The 17,328-nt window shown below is 33.5% G+C and overlaps 1 protein-coding gene across 2 annotated transcripts in view; it reads left to right on the plus strand.

Moving 5' to 3' along the window:
* Positions 1–17,328, plus strand: part of GSK3B (glycogen synthase kinase 3 beta) — a 194,071-nt gene that overhangs the window by 124,839 nt on the left and 51,904 nt on the right. For both annotated transcript variants that reach the window (XM_057696192.1, XM_057696193.1), the window contains exons 5-7: positions 827–957; positions 3,321–3,427; positions 7,885–7,982. In XM_057696192.1, the coding sequence (XP_057552175.1) occupies positions 827–957; positions 3,321–3,427; positions 7,885–7,982 (336 nt within the window). The remainder of the gene's footprint in view (positions 1–826; positions 958–3,320; positions 3,428–7,884; positions 7,983–17,328) is intronic.

Genomic DNA, 17,328 nt, shown 5'->3' on the forward strand with positions numbered 1-17,328 from the left:
GTATATAACTTTGGGGTAGAGGTCAGAAGGTGAGTCGTCAGAAGAATTTATAAGTGAACCAGAACACTGACCTTGAAACAAATAGAAGGTTTAACATATACTCACTTTCTTCACAAAGACCCTCTCTTCACCAGTCAAGAGTCTGATTCTTTCCTCCACACAGACCCAGTTTCTCAATGTATCTTGTTTTGTAATAAAATTGAAATAAATATTTTTTAAAAATTGATGTCAGTAGTCATCTAGGATCTGTTTTTAAATGGCATTTTCAGGTCCACTTAATTCTGAAGGATATTAACGGGAAGAGTAGTAATGCTATTAACAGATTTACTGATATCTTGATAGATTATTGATTTTAGATTTTCTCAGTTCACATGTGAGTTTTCCCAGACCTCTGTAATCTATAACCTCTGGGCCTGACAAAGGATGATGAACTTAAAAAACAGAAGACTTGGCTTCAGGTCTAAACATTGTTACTTATTAGTTACATGATTTGGAATACCCCTCTGAGCTTTTTAATCTGTGTTTGGGGGAAAGAAAACAGGTTTGTGGTGAGATGTTAAGAAAATAAATTATAAAAGCACATTGTAAGATTTCCTTGTTTAAGTTATTAAAAGGTGGTGCAAATATGACATTGGTTAACTAAACTGTAATTAGCTAATTGTTAGAGAAATGACATGAAACTTGTTTAAGAAAGATTGAGTGCTAACAATCCCCAGCTTTTCACGTGTTCTTTTCTGGAAATATGTTACTTTGTTTCCTGCTTAAGAATTCTGAATTGTTTGGGATAGAAAGTAAGTATGCAATTAATTTTTACTCTTTATTCTAGTTGTATATGTATCAGCTGTTCCGAAGTTTAGCCTATATCCATTCCTTTGGAATCTGCCATCGGGATATTAAACCACAGAACCTCTTGTTGGATCCTGATACAGCTGTCTTAAAACTCTGTGACTTTGGAAGGTAAGCTAGCTCTCTTTTCTTCTCCCTTCCTCCTTCCCTCCTTTCCAACCCCACCCTCCCACCCTGTATACTCTTTTCATTACCTTTTGTTACCCTTATTCAAAGAGTATAAACTAGTGCAGTTTCTTGTGAGGGTAGTTTTGGTAAATTCTGTCTGAATTGTAAATGTGTATAGTCTTTCATCCACCAGTTTAACTCCTAGGAATTGTTCCCTTACAGATACTTACACAGTTACAAAATAGTGTATATACCAGGATTTTTATCATAGGATTGTTTATAAATGTCTGTCAGTAGGAAAATTACCAGATAAATTAGGTGCATAATACATATAATATAATACATGCAGCTGTTAAAAAGAATGGAGTAGCTCTCTATGAACAGAGTGTAGACATATGTACGCAGAAGGATGCATGGCTTATTTTTAGAATGATACAGATTCATAACATTGATTGATCCTAGGAAGGGAAACTGGGAGTGTAATAGCATAGTTGGGAAACTCACTTTTTCATTGTACTTTTGTATTGTTTGAATTTTTATTATGTGTATATGTTTCTTTTTCAATAAGAACTAATTTTTAAAAAAATATTGATTATTGTACATTACTGTGTATCATCTTAAGTTGAGAGTTAACCTCAATTTAGAGATAAGGTAAAAGGTTTAGTAGCAGTGTTTTCTTCCTTTTCCTCTATAATTTAGTCTCTTATTTCTCTCTTTGTTTTTGCAGATTTCATTGTGCTTTCTGTCTTCTTAAATTCATTCCTTGGTAAAATATATAATGTAATAAGACTTAATCCTTTCCATCTTATAATATGTAGCACCTTTTGCCTCTCTGATCTAACCTTTCAATATGAAATCAAGCCTGTGTACCCATGTAACTCAGGCAGTTAACCTTCCACTTCCTCTCTACTGTAATCACCTGAAGTACTCTCTCTCCTCTTAGTCCCTCAGACATCTCTATATAACTTGGATTCTCGCCAGTTTTTTTGATCCTCACAAAGTCTTGCTTTTCAACTCAGCTTTTTATAGATATTGTAATACTTTTATACCAACCCATAGTTTAACTTTTAGGATATACTTTCCACAGGTTGTCTCTTGGGAAACAGTCTTAAAAAAACCAAACAAAAAAACAAGCACATCTATTTTGTCATGAGTTAATTCTTCTTAGTCTCACAAGGGTATCCTTTTAGATCATCTCCTTTTTACAGTTTCCTAATTTCAGATATCTATCAGAGGATCCAACTCATTTTGCAGGCTATAACTGTTCCTTCGACTATAAAAAGGGTAAAGGATATTAAATCAAAACTCTTATTTGATGCTTGAAACAAAGCACTACTACACATTATCTGTAGGATAATGGGCCCAAATCAGATGAATTTTATTGTTATGGGATGTCTTCCTCACTGAGAGTGACTGGTGTGGACTGTAAAAATACTTAGGAGATATCAAATTAGTGGAGTTTCTCTTCTCACCATAGGGTCAAAACACTGTTGCTATGGGTGTTTTGTTGTGGCATAGAAATCACTTTGTTTTAATATGTTTGGAGTAGGTATTTCACTTGTATGATAATAATAGTTCACTTTTAATAGCTCTGATAACAAAGCTCCTTTTTTGTTTTTAATGGCTGCTTTGAGCAAGTAGAGTTTGGGATACACTTTGAAGGTAGCTCCATCAAGTAGTGGAGAAATCTATAGGCTGTGGCATTTCTAATATTACCTTCCTTATCATCTAGTGAATTTTCTGACTTGTGTAATTGGGATCTGTCTTGTTAATTTAAAAAATCCTTTATAAGATAGAAAAGTTTTATCAGTTATGCTAAAGAAGTGTCTTAAGTTTCATGCAGCCTAAAAACAGGGATTAGTATTTATTAGTTTATGAAATAGTTGCTGTATGTCAATACTTGGTGAAAATGTTAAAAAATAAACTGCCTCCCACCTTCAAAACTTGTGATTGAAGGAAGACCAGGTTATGGCCAGAGTTATCTATTACTGTGCTCTTTGGTGAGGGGGGAGGTACCTCTCATTTTTCTGCCCTTCTTTGTTTATATTTTAGAGGTGAAATTCAGGGAACAAGAGCAGAAGAAATTCAATATTTATCATTTTGTGATTTTTTAAAAATCTTTTTCCTCAGGTGACAGTTGACAGATGCATTCTTTAAAAGTTATTGGTCTTTTTTCAAAGTGATATGTCAAAATTATGTTTCTTTTGTCAGAGATAGTTATGGTTCGTATTTTCTTTTTCTTATATATTGCGTGATTGGAATTATGGGAATCTTAGATAACCATTGTATTGAAAATGATAGCAGTTTAGGTTCTTTTATGGTTTAGATTTAATTTAAAGAATTTCTGCTTCTGATTTTTTTATTAGTGCAAAGCAGCTGGTCCGAGGAGAACCCAATGTTTCGTATATCTGTTCTCGGTACTATAGGGCACCAGAGTTGATCTTTGGAGCCACTGATTATACCTCTAGTATAGGTAAGTACTGGATCAGAATATAGTGGCTTGCGTTATAATCACTTCATCTTGTTTTTAATAATTTAGTATTACTAATCTGTACTTAAATATAAAGATAAATATGCCCTGAAATATATTTCCTCTTAAAGATTGATATACGAAAATGTATAGAACTTAAGATGAATTTACTATTCTACTTTTAGGTTTCTTGGATTATAAGAGAGAATAATAGAGCTACTCCTTTGTGATTGTATAATTTCTTTAGGATTACAGTTATTTTTAACTTGAAATTTTTAAATATATTCTAAGTATACCTTTTCTTCAAAAAAAATTCCTCTGAAATATTCCCTTCTTAGCTTGATCGCTAGTTGAAGAATTTGCATCCATTAAGTTTATGATTAAAGCGATAGGATGACCATATTGCTGACACTCCTACTGTGGTGTCTCAATTGGTTATATAATTTTAAGTTGGCTCAAAAGGAACAATTCTGATTTTCATTAGTAGTTTGGATAAACCCACCAATTCTGTAGAAGTTGTCACAAAAGATCTTTAATGATAGAAGGAGTTGAATAGAGACAATTTGCTTCATTCTTCATTGACCTCCTATTCTACCTCATTTTAGCCCACTAGTAGGAGTGAACATACAGAGTATGATTACTTGGACATGAATAGGAAGCTAAGAAAGGAGCAACCTTAAGGTGGCATGCAGGTGGAGGTCAAATTTATTTTATTGTTATATACTGTTTCTAAAGAGAATTCCTTAGTCCAAAACCAAACAAAAGCATACTAATACCAAACAAACTAAAAATAAAATAAAAACCCCACAAAACAGAAAACTAAGGAAAAAACATAACTTAGACAATTTTTGTCTTTTGATACAAGTAGAAAGTCTCTAATATGAACAGAGACCTCTAAACAGAAATACATTACTACCATTTTTATTTTGCCAAAGGGCAAAATGCTAAGGAACATTTTGATTTGTGTCAAGAGGCCTGCAGTTTTACCCACTATTTCTTTTGCACCATCAGTGTAAATGTCAGCATAGTGAAAAAGGCAGATAGCATCTTAGTATTCTTATGAAAATAACTTCACTCTCTTAAAAAGTCCAAGAGGCTCAGGGCTCTGCAAATCATACTTTGAGTCCTGCTGCACTGGATAGAGAGTATGATAATGTGTGTGTGTGTAATGCTCAAAGTTTCATCACCGCTATGTTATATGGCCTATTCTGTTCAGGGACAAATGAGAAATAGTGAAAGGGATATTTTGGTTGGAGTAGACCTGAATTTGAGTGCCAGATTTATTACTATTGGGTTGGCCAAAAGGTTTGTTCAGGGTTTTCCATAAGATGACTCCTGTAGCACTTAGTTGTCTTTAACTTCATTAGAAACAATTTTGTTAGTTTGTATTTGACAGCTGTCATATCAGCGTGCATTTAAAAAAAAAAAAAAAGACACCAAAATTGGTGAATTTTGTGTAACCATTTTAATGCTGAAGATGGAAGGGAAGAAAGCAACATTTTTGGCATATTATGCTTTATTATTTCAAGAAAGGTAAAAATGCAACCGACATGCAAAAGAAGATTTGTGCAGTGTATGGAAAAGGTGCTGTGACTGAGCGAACGTGTCAAAAGTGGTTTGTGAAGTTTTGTGCTGGAGACTTCTCGCTGGATGCACCACAGTCTGGTAGACCAGCTGAAGTTGACAGCGATCAAATCGAGACATTAATTGAGAATAATTGTTGTACCACAAGGGAGACAGCCGACATACTCAAAATATCCAAATCAAGTGCTGAAAAAAATTTGCACCAGCTTGGTTGTGTTAATCACTTTGATGTTTGGGTTCCACATAAGTGAAAAAAAACTTCTTGACCATATTTCCGCATACAATTCTCTACTTAAATGCAATGAAAACATACAATTTTTAAAACAAATTGTGACAGGCAATGAAAAGTGGAACGGGATAGATCATGGGGCAAGCGGAAATGAACTACCACCAACCACACCAAAGGTTGGTCTTCATCCAAAGAAGGTTATGTATATGGTGGGATTGGAAGGGAGTCCTCTATTATGATCTCTTTCTGGAAAACCAAACGATTAATTACAACGAACACAACAGTACTGCTTCCAGTTAGACCAACTGAAAGCAGCACTCGATGAAAAATGTCCAGAATTAGTTAACAGAAAATGCATAATCTTCTATCAGGATAACTCAAGACTGCATGTTTCTTTGGTGACCAGGCAAAAACTGTTACTCTTGGCTCACAAGTTCTGATTCATCAGTATTCACCAGACATTGCACCTTTGGATTTCCATTTATTTTGGTCTTTACAAAATTCTCTTAATGGAAAAAATTTCAATTCCCTGGAAGACTGTAAAAAGCACCTGGAACATGTCTTTGCTCAAAAAGATAAAAAGTTTTGGGAAGATGGAATTATGAAGTTGCCTGAAAAATGGCAGAAAGTCGTGGAACAAAAGGGTGAATACGTTGTTCAGTAAAGTTCGTGGTGAAATGAAAAATGTGTCTTTTTTTTTTACTTTAAAACCGAAGGCACTTTTTGGCCAACCCATTTCTTAGTTAAACTGTAACGTGGAGATTGCTAACAGTTTTGTCTACCTTTCTGGGTGGCTGTGAAGATTAAATAAAATGTTAGTGAAAGTACTACAGAAATGTAAAGTGGTATTCTTTTTGTGGTATTTGTTAACTTTACTCTTCCCTAAGAGCAAATATCAGCTTTTTATCTTTAGAGAGTCATTGGATTTTCCAGCTGCTTTATATTTTATTCACATATATGAAATTAATCATCTGCATACCAGGAATGGGATACATATTGGGATGAGTTTTGTCAGTATCATCTAAAATAAAAAAAAAAGTCATGACCATATCATCTGACATGTTAAGACATGTTTATATAAACCTTTGACCCTCTTAAGAGTGTATTACTTCTATAAATGTCCATGTGCCTAGCAGTTCTTTGGGAATCTTCTCACAAAAGAAGGGCCAGTATAGTCTGTTTTCTCTATTAGGAATCAATTTGCTGGGTGTTTTGAGTACCTGCTTTCCAGTAGCCTCCTTTGCATGACTAAAACCAGATCCCAATTTTCTAGGCTTAGGACTCACCGTAGGCCGCTGATTCAGCTGGGGCCTTTTGCACCCTAACAAGCCTAGATTTGGCCTCCCCTTTTAGATTTAGGATACTTGCTTCTTAAGACTCTGAAAGATTTATAAATAAACAAAAATAAAGATATTTAAAAGTGTACTAATGTAAATACATTTTAGAAATATTTTTAACAATGGTGTTAAAAGTGAAAGAGTAGCTGGACAAAATCAAGTTGAACTTCTTAAATAAATTTTGTATCATTATTTGTCTAGGCCAGTGAAAAGTAGTCATTGGAGCAGGAATTTTCAATTCCTCTTTTTTTAAAAAATTTTTATTTTTATTTTATATTGGAGTATGGTTGATTTATAATGTTGTGTTAGTTTCCAGTTCCTCTTGAGAGTGCCTCTTAGCACTTCAGGCTGATTAAATTATTTGTTGTCCCCATGCCATTTGCCATTCTTCTCCTTCCCTACCGGTGGATGGAAAGCCCAGCGACTTACGTTCATCTCCCTGAAATGCTTTTTGTTGGTTCATACAAAACCCAGGAATCCAGAAACTGAAAATTAGCTTTTTCTTGCAGGAAGTCTTAAGTAGTGGGCTCTAAATAGATAGCCCATATAATTTATCTTTCCATTTGGTAGTACTTTTAAGAGAGAAAGGGGATGCTCTTCATAATTATCCCAGGGCAGTCATCTAGTGCAGGACTATCATGGGTAAGCCAGGATGTATGCTTTATTTTTTTATTTAGTAAATTTATTTATAAATTATTAAAATTTATTAAATTATGTTTTAAAGTTTTCTCTCAAGATTGAGGTTTCTGCTTTGACTTAAAAGTGAATTATATTTTGTAATTTGTAAAATAAAATCTATTCTATCTTTGCATTTTAAAATGTTCTTATATATAAGCACATTTTTCTGTCAATCATATTACAAAAGTTAACCATTTAAAGTATTAAAATTTTTTCTCAGAAATTTGCATTGGCTTATAACCCCGTGTATAGGAGATTGAACCCTTGCCAATGTGCAGAGATTGTGTCACTTTGACTTATTTTTAAGTATAATAAATGAATACTCATGCTCTATGTTTTCATGCTATAATTCCTGTCTTGCTTGTTGAAGACTTGAGCATCTGATATTTGATAATTAAATAGGTATTACCCTTTATTAGAATATTCTTATTGTCCTGTTTCCTGTTTAGTAAGTTTAACACAATTTTAAAATACATTAAGGATAGTTTGATGACTTTTTTCCCTCTGTTTTGGATTATGCAGTCTTTGTGATATTTACTCTGATCAAAGTAAAATTAGAAAATGTATACAAACAGTTTTTAACGCAACTTAAGCTACAAGGTATTAATAATAAGCCTTTGTTTTCTTTTCAGATGTATGGTCTGCAGGCTGTGTGTTGGCTGAGCTGTTGCTAGGACAACCAATATTTCCAGGGGACAGTGGTGTGGATCAATTGGTGGAAATAATCAAGGTGAGAAGATTGGACCAGAATTTTTGAACTAGAAGGAATCTTGTTGCAGTTCTCTAATCCACATCTCTCACACACCCATGACAAACTTAGGAAATGGAGAAGGTGATCTAAGATCATGTAGCAAGTACAGCTGTAGAAGTATAAGAACCCAGCTTTTGCTTCCTAATTGAGTTATTCTTCTATTGTGTGATACTAGAAAAGCTGTTTTGGCTATCTGATGCAAGAAAGGGATACATCTGTTATTTAAAGTACTTAAAACCTATAGATAACTAAAATGTATATAAACTGAGTGAAAACACAAGTATGTCTATTTTTGCTCACCATGTGGTCTCTGCTCATAATACTCTGCTGAGTACATAGGAGATGCTTGTATTTAGTCAATATTTAAATATTTATAAAATGAAAAAATGAGTATGTATGACTAGACCACTTGATAGAAGCAGAATTTTTACTTACGGGTTTAATATAATTTTATTTATTAGGTCTGTCAGCACCTCTATTAACAACATCAGATCCAATGTATTATTATCTTGGAATTAATATTGTCTCTTAAGAGCAGCAACGCTGAGATTTTAAAGTTTTTAATATTTGATATCTTAAAGTAAGTTCTCCACCCTCCTTTAGAAATATCTAGTGTCTCTATATTTAGACCACTAGATTGGTTGATTGTAAGGTTATAGTTGGTCCAAAGCAATAATACCTACTCTCTGTTGGGCTTTATTCTTGATTTTCCAAATGTTCCCCAGAAGCGGAAAGTTGAAAATCTCCTTAAAGGCCATGTAGTCTAATTCTCCATCCAATGAAAGAACCTTCAGGTTTACATTCCTGACAGATGGTTTTTCAGTGTTTTCTTGAATACTTCCAGCATCAGATTGCTACTTGGAATGCAGCCTGGACAGTTTGAATTTAATTTTTATTGTAATGAGCCTCAGTAGCTTTTATTTTTATTTATTTATTTGTTATCTTTAAAAAAAATTTTTTTTTATATTGCAGTATAGTTGATTAACAATGTTGTGTTAGTTTCAGGTGTACAGCAAAGTGGTTCAGTTATATGTATACATGTATCTATTCTTTTTCAAATTCTTTTCCCATTTAGGTTATTACAGAGTATTGAGCAGAGTTCCCTGTGCTGTACAGTAGGTCCTTGTTGGTTCTCAGTAGCTTTTACTAGTTATACACAGGACTGAGATTAAGTTATTTTTAAATCCTTGTACTTCATTTATAAAAATGTTACTTTTGATAAAATGATTTTGCTAGGTATCAGTGTGTGCAAGTGTGGTTAAAAACACCCAGGTGTGATCAAGAATATTCCTTACTATCCATATAATTTCTTATGATTTGCACCTGAAATCACTGCTATTTTGCCATCCTTTTTTGGTAACCATCTTTTAGTTTCAAATTGAAGCTTTAAACTTAGTTCAACTGATCCTGATTCCCACACTACACTCAGATCTAAGGTCAGGTAGTGTGATTTCCTTGTTTCTTAAAAGCCTGTGTATCCTTCATTATTGCTCAAATCAGTATTCTAATACAGGAGTTGGCAAACTTTCTGTAAAGGGCTAGATAAAACATTTTAGGCTTTGTAGGCTAAAATGAAAGTCAGGAACATCTGAAATATATTGGGTTGACCAAAAAGTTCATTCAGTTCATGAATACTATATTCAATAAAATTCTTCATGAAAGTGAAAAGTGTCTTTTATTTTTACTTGAAACCGAACGAACTTTTTGGCCAACTCAATATAACAAAATATTTTCCACAAAGCTTTCATTGATGAAATTCAAATTAATAAAATAATTGAGTTAATACAAGTCTTCTAATTAGAGGAATGGATTTCTTTTGAGGGGGGCTGTAACATTTTTCTTAATTGGGGTTCAAAGTCAGTGTTTTATACCATTGAGTTGATTGCAGTGTTTATCTTTAAAATCAACTCTTAATTCCTGGGCCCTACATAAGCAGAGATTGGGCCTGGTTTGCTGACCCCTAGTCAGTGCAACCATTCAGCATTTCTTCTATCCCCAGGCTTTCAGTTGATGTACTTGAGCTTATCATACTGCAGTTCTCTGGGCATATTGCCATTCTCTTTTTCATATATGTTTAGCTTATTAGAACTGTGTCATTTCTCTACTGATTATAGTTTAGAACTGTGGATGGTTTATTCCTTGTCATTAATTTTAATGAATTTGTACATGATACAAATGAAATTGCTTAGGAAGCTAAGCTGAATATCTGTGGTAAGTCCTATATCTCATGCTTGCCATCATATCTTATAAACCTTTAGGTCCATAGCTTATTTCACCACTTTTTGTCAGTCCTTGTAATTCAGTTTTCTACTAATTTTGCTTATTTAATTTTAGTAGAAACTATCGGTTTGCTATGTTTAAGACTTCATTTTTACTTAGGGCTTATTTGTTGCAAGTTGATCCATGATTAATTTGTTGTAGTAGGCCAGCTCTAAAACAAAACACTCTTTTCATTTATGTGTTATCTTGTCCTATTACATGTATACATAGTCATTACCTACTGAAGTTCCAATATCACTGTCTGTAGGTGTTTCGAAGATGATATAATGGAATTAACATCCCAGGGCAGTTTGGAATGTCAAGCTTCTCAGTCCCTTTTACAGTTTTAAGCAATACTACCCAGGATAGATAAAATATCAGTATTAGTTTACCACTCATTTGGTGACCTAAATTTATATATTACATTGAGATTAATTAATACGTGTATTGGGGGTGTGTTTGTGTAGTATAGCTCTAAATGTTATTGCATGGAGGGTAATAAACTTTGTATGGATTTTGTGTGTGTTTAATATAGCTCTAAATCTTGTTGATCCCGTCTGTGTATCTGTACTTTACATATTGAATATCTGTGATGTTTCATTGAAATAAGAACTCATAACTAATTCTGATGTAACTGTTCCAGTTTTCCTGATCTGAGTTTTATGTCAGAAAAGAGTTGTATAGGTTAATTTTCGAAGTTGAATGTTATTAAGACATTTTATATTTTAAGCAAAGTATTGTCATTTCTGGTAATCAGGACTTCAAGAATAGATTCGAGTTTTCTGTGAAAAGTGGTCTCACAGGTGCCCAACTCAAGTCTCAGTTTTTTTAGATGTTAGTCATGCACCCTTAGTCTTTTTGGTAGCTAGGGAATTTATGTTACTGTTCTTTTCTGTTCTCTTTCCATTTTCTCTCTTGAAAACCTCGTGGGTATTCCTCTGGAGTATCTGGAGGTAGCTGAAACACCACAACCCCCCACCCCCACCCCCCGTAAAATAGGTACTCTTTTCTCTGAATTTGAGTTTATGCAAGAAATGAACAATCGTACCACAAGTGTCATAAGTTATAAACAATAGAATCACCTATTATTTTATAAACTTTCTGAGCAGGGACTTTCTTTTATTGTTAGTTTTAATATCCAAGGGCACCAAGATAGTTTTCAATAAGTATTTAAATTGAATTAAGCTGCTAGATCATTGTTCATTCATGAATTTGGAATTACCTGGGAATTAATGAGAAAAGTTAGTGTGATTGTTGTATATGTTGTTTGTTAAATTTTATTGGCTTGGATATTCATGCCAATAATTTACCAAATGAGTAACACAGAGTATTATAAACTGAGCTATAACTAAGCTTACCCTTTTAAATTGCCTCCCTGCCTATCAAATAAGGCTTTTGCAAAATATTTAGAATAAAATTAAACTGTATCTTCAGAGTATGTTAAATGTATAAGGCAGAATGGAATTGAAAGTCATGAAAAATGATTTTTAAACATGAAAAACACTTAGCTTTCTGAGGTTGATTTCATATATAGGATCATCAGATCATAATCTCATTATGCCAGTTAATCTCTGAACATCAAAAAGTGCTTGGATTTTCAAAGCATTTGTAAATAAAGAGATTCTGTTTGGGACTTATCAGATAATAAGATTTTTTTTTTCTTAAATTCTTCCTTAACATACTAGTTAAAATAACCTTAAGAAATATCTGATGTAGTTTCAGTTACCTGGATAAAAATAAAACATTTTGGGCAAACATGTGTCAGGAATTTCACAAACATAGGTTCAGTGATATAGCATTGTCCTTTGGCGCCTCTTCCATCAGTCATAGCAGTGGGGTTATTTAGAAAAGGAGTCTTCTGAAGACTTGGTAAAGGTAGTATTTTTTTATGTTAATTACTTTTTTATAATTAAATATGCTATACTTTTATGTGCTCAATGCAGAAAACATACCCAGACACAAATACAAAGAAAAGAACAAAAATAATCACTGTTCTGGTACATCATAAAAAATAACTTGTATGAATATTTTATACACTTCTCTATGCATATGTATGTTACAACAAAAATGCCATCTGTTTTGTAGACTTTTTTTTTTACTAAATAATTATATTTCTCATGTGAAGAAGTGTATGTTGACTAAGTGATTTTTTTTAATCACTGCATAGATTCTACTATAGATTCTATTCTGAATTATATAATTGATTCTGAGAAGAATAATATAAAGGTAAAGTGGATAAATTATTGCTTTTGAAAAGAAACTATATATTTATAGCTTCTCAAAGGTTTGATCGTTAACTTCCTTATATAAATGACAGATGTCCTCAGAATTCCCCAGATGGATTGAAGTTGAAGCAGTTTAGGGAATTGTGGACCTGGAAATGGTGTAGATTTTACTGATAGTTTCTTTTCCCCCTCCAAATTTTAAAACATAAATTTCAAGTAGGGAAAGGTAAGCTTCGGTCCAGAGTTCAGTTTTTGGATTGAAATATCACGGAACTGAATGTTTGAAAGAAACCAACCAACTTGTAGAATTTCTATTTATAAAATGTATTAATGTTCCTAGAGATATACTTTGTTTTATTCCATAAACATTTGCTTATGCTTTGTAATTATTTGACCATTTCTTTCTAATAGAAGAGTTTTAAAGCCAGAAGTAGGACTTCTCCGGTGGTCCAGTGGTTAAGATGCCGCGCTTCCAGTGCAGGGGGCACAGGTTCGATCCCTGGTCAAGGAATTAAGATTCCACATGCCCCATGGTGCAGCCAATAAATAAATAAATGAAGGCAGAAGTAGTTTCCTCTTGATAACAGATTTTCTCTGTAGCTTTTCTAGTTGTAGTAACTAGCCTTTTAAATTTGGATATATCTTTTTTAGAAAAACATGACATTAAACATCTTTTTTTGAAAATTTTTTATTGAAGTATAATTGATTTACAACATTGTGTTTCTGGTGTACGGCAAAGTGATTCAGGTATACAGATATATGCATATTCTTTCATATTATAGTTTATTACAGGATATTGAATATAGTTCCCTGTGCTATATAGTAGGACCTTGATGTTTATCTATTTTATATGTAATAGTTTGTATCTACTAGTCCCAAACCCCTAATTTATCCCTCCCTCATTCCTTTGGTAACCATAAGTTTGCTTTCTATGTCTTTGAGTATGTTTCTGTTTTGTAAATAAATTCATTTGTGTCATATTTTAGATTCCACATATAAGTGATATCATATAGTATTTGTCTTTCTCTTTCTGACTTCACTTAGTATGATAATCCCTAGGTCCATCCATGTTGCTGCAGATGGCATTATTTCATTTCTTTTATGGCTGAATAGTATTCTATTTTGTGTATATATACACACACACACACACACACACACACCATATCTTCCACATCTTTTTTATCCATTCATCTGTTGAAGGACATTTAGGTTGCTTCTGTGTCTTGACTGTTGTAAATAGTGCTGATATGAGAGTTGGAGTGCAAAACATACTTAAATAATTTGTTATAAGGCAATTAAAATTACTTAATTTCCCTTTTAAAACAACTTTACTAAGCTGTTTAATTTTCTCTTAGCAATAATTACTCAATTTAGATATTTGTGTAGATGGCCCTTACACAGGGAAGAACTAGTAAAATCTTATCTCCAGCAGACACTTTAGATATTTGAAAGTAAAAAAATAGTGAGATCCAAATAATCTTTTGATTATGTTATTATAGCCAAGTAAGTGGGCTTCATTTCTTGCGATGCCTATCAGTAGAAGAAGATTGAGAATGAAAAAGATTTAGCAGTGAAGAGTAGGATTAAGGAGAGAGGGAAAAGAGAGGATTTTCACTTTTTACTGTTCTGTGATTAATTTTTTTTATTTTTTTTAAACAATTATCTTTTTGCAATCCCAGAAACTATGAAAAAAAAATAGATGTTTTCAGTTGTTTTGTGCCAGAATCTTTTGTTAGGAAACAAATAAAAACAGTTACATAGAGTTAAGAAAGCTGCATTTTATTACAAATATCTGTCTAAATCATTGTTTTCCTAGTCTTCCAGTTTGACTGATGGCTCTTTGCAGTGTAATTTAGACAAGTAGATCAGTGATTATCTGGCCCCTCAGAAGCCTACATTTTCAAATATTGGTAAAATACTGCCAATCATAAAAGCTGCCATTCAATAAGAACTTCCTCTGCACCAGGCACTGGGCTGAGCATTTTCCATACGTCACCACATTTAACCCTTACTTTAGCCCTAGGAAGATGGTAATGACGAAGGTGAGTGCTGCCACTGCTGTTTTTGGGAGGGGTTGGGTGGTAGGAAAATCCTGTCTGATTCATCTTTAGCTAAATTGGTGTCCTCTGTTCATGGAATTCTGTTGCTCTGAGGAAAACAGTATGATACTTAATGTCAACTTTTTATCTAGAACCCACTAATTTAGTGTTTTTAAAGTGTGACCACAAAATAAAGAAACAATCCCTAAATCTTATTGCGATGAATATACCAAATCAGTTTGCAGTGTCTTTGAAGTAATTGTGCTTCATGTAAAGCAATCAGGGTTGTAATAGTGGATTCCTTTGCTTTCAAGTACCGCTCAGTGTTATTGTTATCATCTGTGTTTAGCAAACACTTTAGCTTTCAGTTATCTCCATATTATGAGTTGTTTAGCACCTGTGTGTGCACTTTCTCCTGGCTTAACATTTTCACCATCAAACAATCTCTCAGACAGAGGTCTAAGATATTAATTAAATCAGAATTTAATAAGTATAAAATACTTTTTTTCCCTAAGTTTTTAAAAAACTTTTTATAAGATTTTGTTTTTGTTTTTAATTTTTATTTTTTATTTTATTTTATTTATATTGGCTGCATTCAGTCTTTGTTGCTGTGCACGGGCTTTCTCTAGTTGTGGCGAGCGGGGGCTACTCTTCCTTGCGGTGCGCAGCCGTCTCATTGAGGTGGCTTCTCTTGTTGTGGAGCACCGGCTCTAAGCGAGTGGGCTTCAGTAGTTGTGGCTCGCAGGCTTAGTTGCTCCACGGCATGTGGGATCTTCCCAGACCAGGGTTCAAACCCATGTCCCCTGCATTGACAGGCAGATTCTTAACCATCTGCGCCACCAGGGAAGCCCCCTCCTAAGTTTTCTGATAGCTCTATGATGTATCTTTGGTAACATGCATTTGGAGCTTACTAATATGTTACACCCGGTGTTATTTCTTGTGCTGTCATATTGTAGAGCTCTTGTGTTGTTAACAGACTGCAGGGATAACATATTAAACTCCTTTTTCCACTCTCCAGAACAAGTAAGCATACCCCATTACACATTGTGGTACAGATTTTTACTTGTAATGTATCAATATAGTATGTAATATATTAAAAAAAAAAATTTGTTGCTTTTTTCATTCTTGTATTATTGTTTAAATTTTTCTGTGTTTATTACTGACTAGAGCAGCACCTTTTAGTAGCTTTTGGATCATGGACCTCTTTGAAAAATCTGTTCATGGCAATGGACTCTCCCCCAGAAAAATGCAGTCATGCCAGAATTTTGCATATGGTATCAGATGGACTTGGACCTTCTGAAGCTCATCCAAAATCCCTAGGTTAAATATCCCTGTACTAGTGCAAGGACCTGTGGTTACAATTTGTAGTAACTGCCTGCAGTATAAATATTACATACATAATGTCAACATTTTAAAAATAGGTTAATGAGTAAGTGAGTATTAGAATAGTCGTTTTAACGTAAAACTCAATTGCATCTTTACGTTAATATGTTGTACGTAGAACTTACTCATACTTGGTTAAATCTTTATTCGCTTATATAAGTGTGCCCAGGCATGAAAAAATGGTTTCCTGGCAATGTGGTCTAGTTTAGCTTTTGACTTGAGAGAATGACATCCATTTGAAATCTTTAATTCCCGAAAACAAGCAGTATAAAATGATTTACTAAGATGCCAGAATATGTTTTATTTATGCAAAGAAACTTTTTTCACACAAACCTACGTTTCATGACATTGTCACCTCAAAACTATTGTACTGATAGTTTTATTTTAGAACCTGAGTCAGAAAACCATCCACAGAATTACTCTGTGACATAATACACTTTACTTATCAACTGCCGATTCTTCTGCACAGTTGCATTTTGAGTTCTTTTGTATATTTGCTTAATTTCAGGGTCCGATATAAAGAAAGATTGGAATCTTGTAGAGGGGCATTTATTTTGTTAAAAGCATACTGATTGATATTTCATATTTATAAAACAAGTTTTATTGTTTATTGATACATATAATAGAAGGAAAACATAAAGAAAATCTTGGCTTGTGGTGCTGCAAGAACTATAGTGTTAGTGATTCTCAAGGGAAACAAGAGCCGGGTGATGTGTGTATAAAATGTCTCAAAGAGGGGTGTGATTTTTAAAAGTTTGGCAAATATAGTGAGATGTTTTTAATTGTTGTTTGTTTTAACCTAAGAGATTCTAATCCCACCCCCCATCCTCCTTTCTGTTTTGTACTTCTACCTTGAGCATACCACTGTGACTGAGATTCACCTAGGCAAAAAAGGTCTTTGATTCCTGTGAATATGTATTAACCAAGAACGACTTTTTTACTTTATGTTGAATAATTTGCATAATCAAAACAGTAATCACTTTTTTTGAAGGGGAGGAAGGTACTTGTTGACAAATGTAAAATTTCATTCAGGAAGAAAAAATGAGTCAAAACAAATCTTTAAAAATAAGAATAGTCATACTTCCCATTTTTGAAATTTATTATACAGCTGCAGTAATCATGATAGTGCGTATACAATGGAATATTATTCAGCCACAAAAAAGAAGGAAATCCTGCCATTTGGATGGACTTCAGGGCATTGTGCTAAATGGAATAAGCCAGACAGAGAAAGACAACTACTGCATGGTATCACTTGTATGTAGAATCTAAAAAGAAAAGGAAAAAGTCAAGTCATAGAATTAGAGAGTAGAAAAGTGGTTGCCAAGGGTTTAGGGAGGTGGAGGAAATGAGGAGAGGTTGGTAAAGAGGACAAACTTTATAAGATGAATAAGGTCTGAAATCTATTGTAGAACATGGTGG

This window comes from Hippopotamus amphibius, chromosome 10, assembly GCF_030028045.1.
Source record: "Hippopotamus amphibius kiboko isolate mHipAmp2 chromosome 10, mHipAmp2.hap2, whole genome shotgun sequence".
In the NCBI taxonomy this organism is placed as follows: domain Eukaryota; kingdom Metazoa; phylum Chordata; class Mammalia; order Artiodactyla; family Hippopotamidae; genus Hippopotamus; species Hippopotamus amphibius.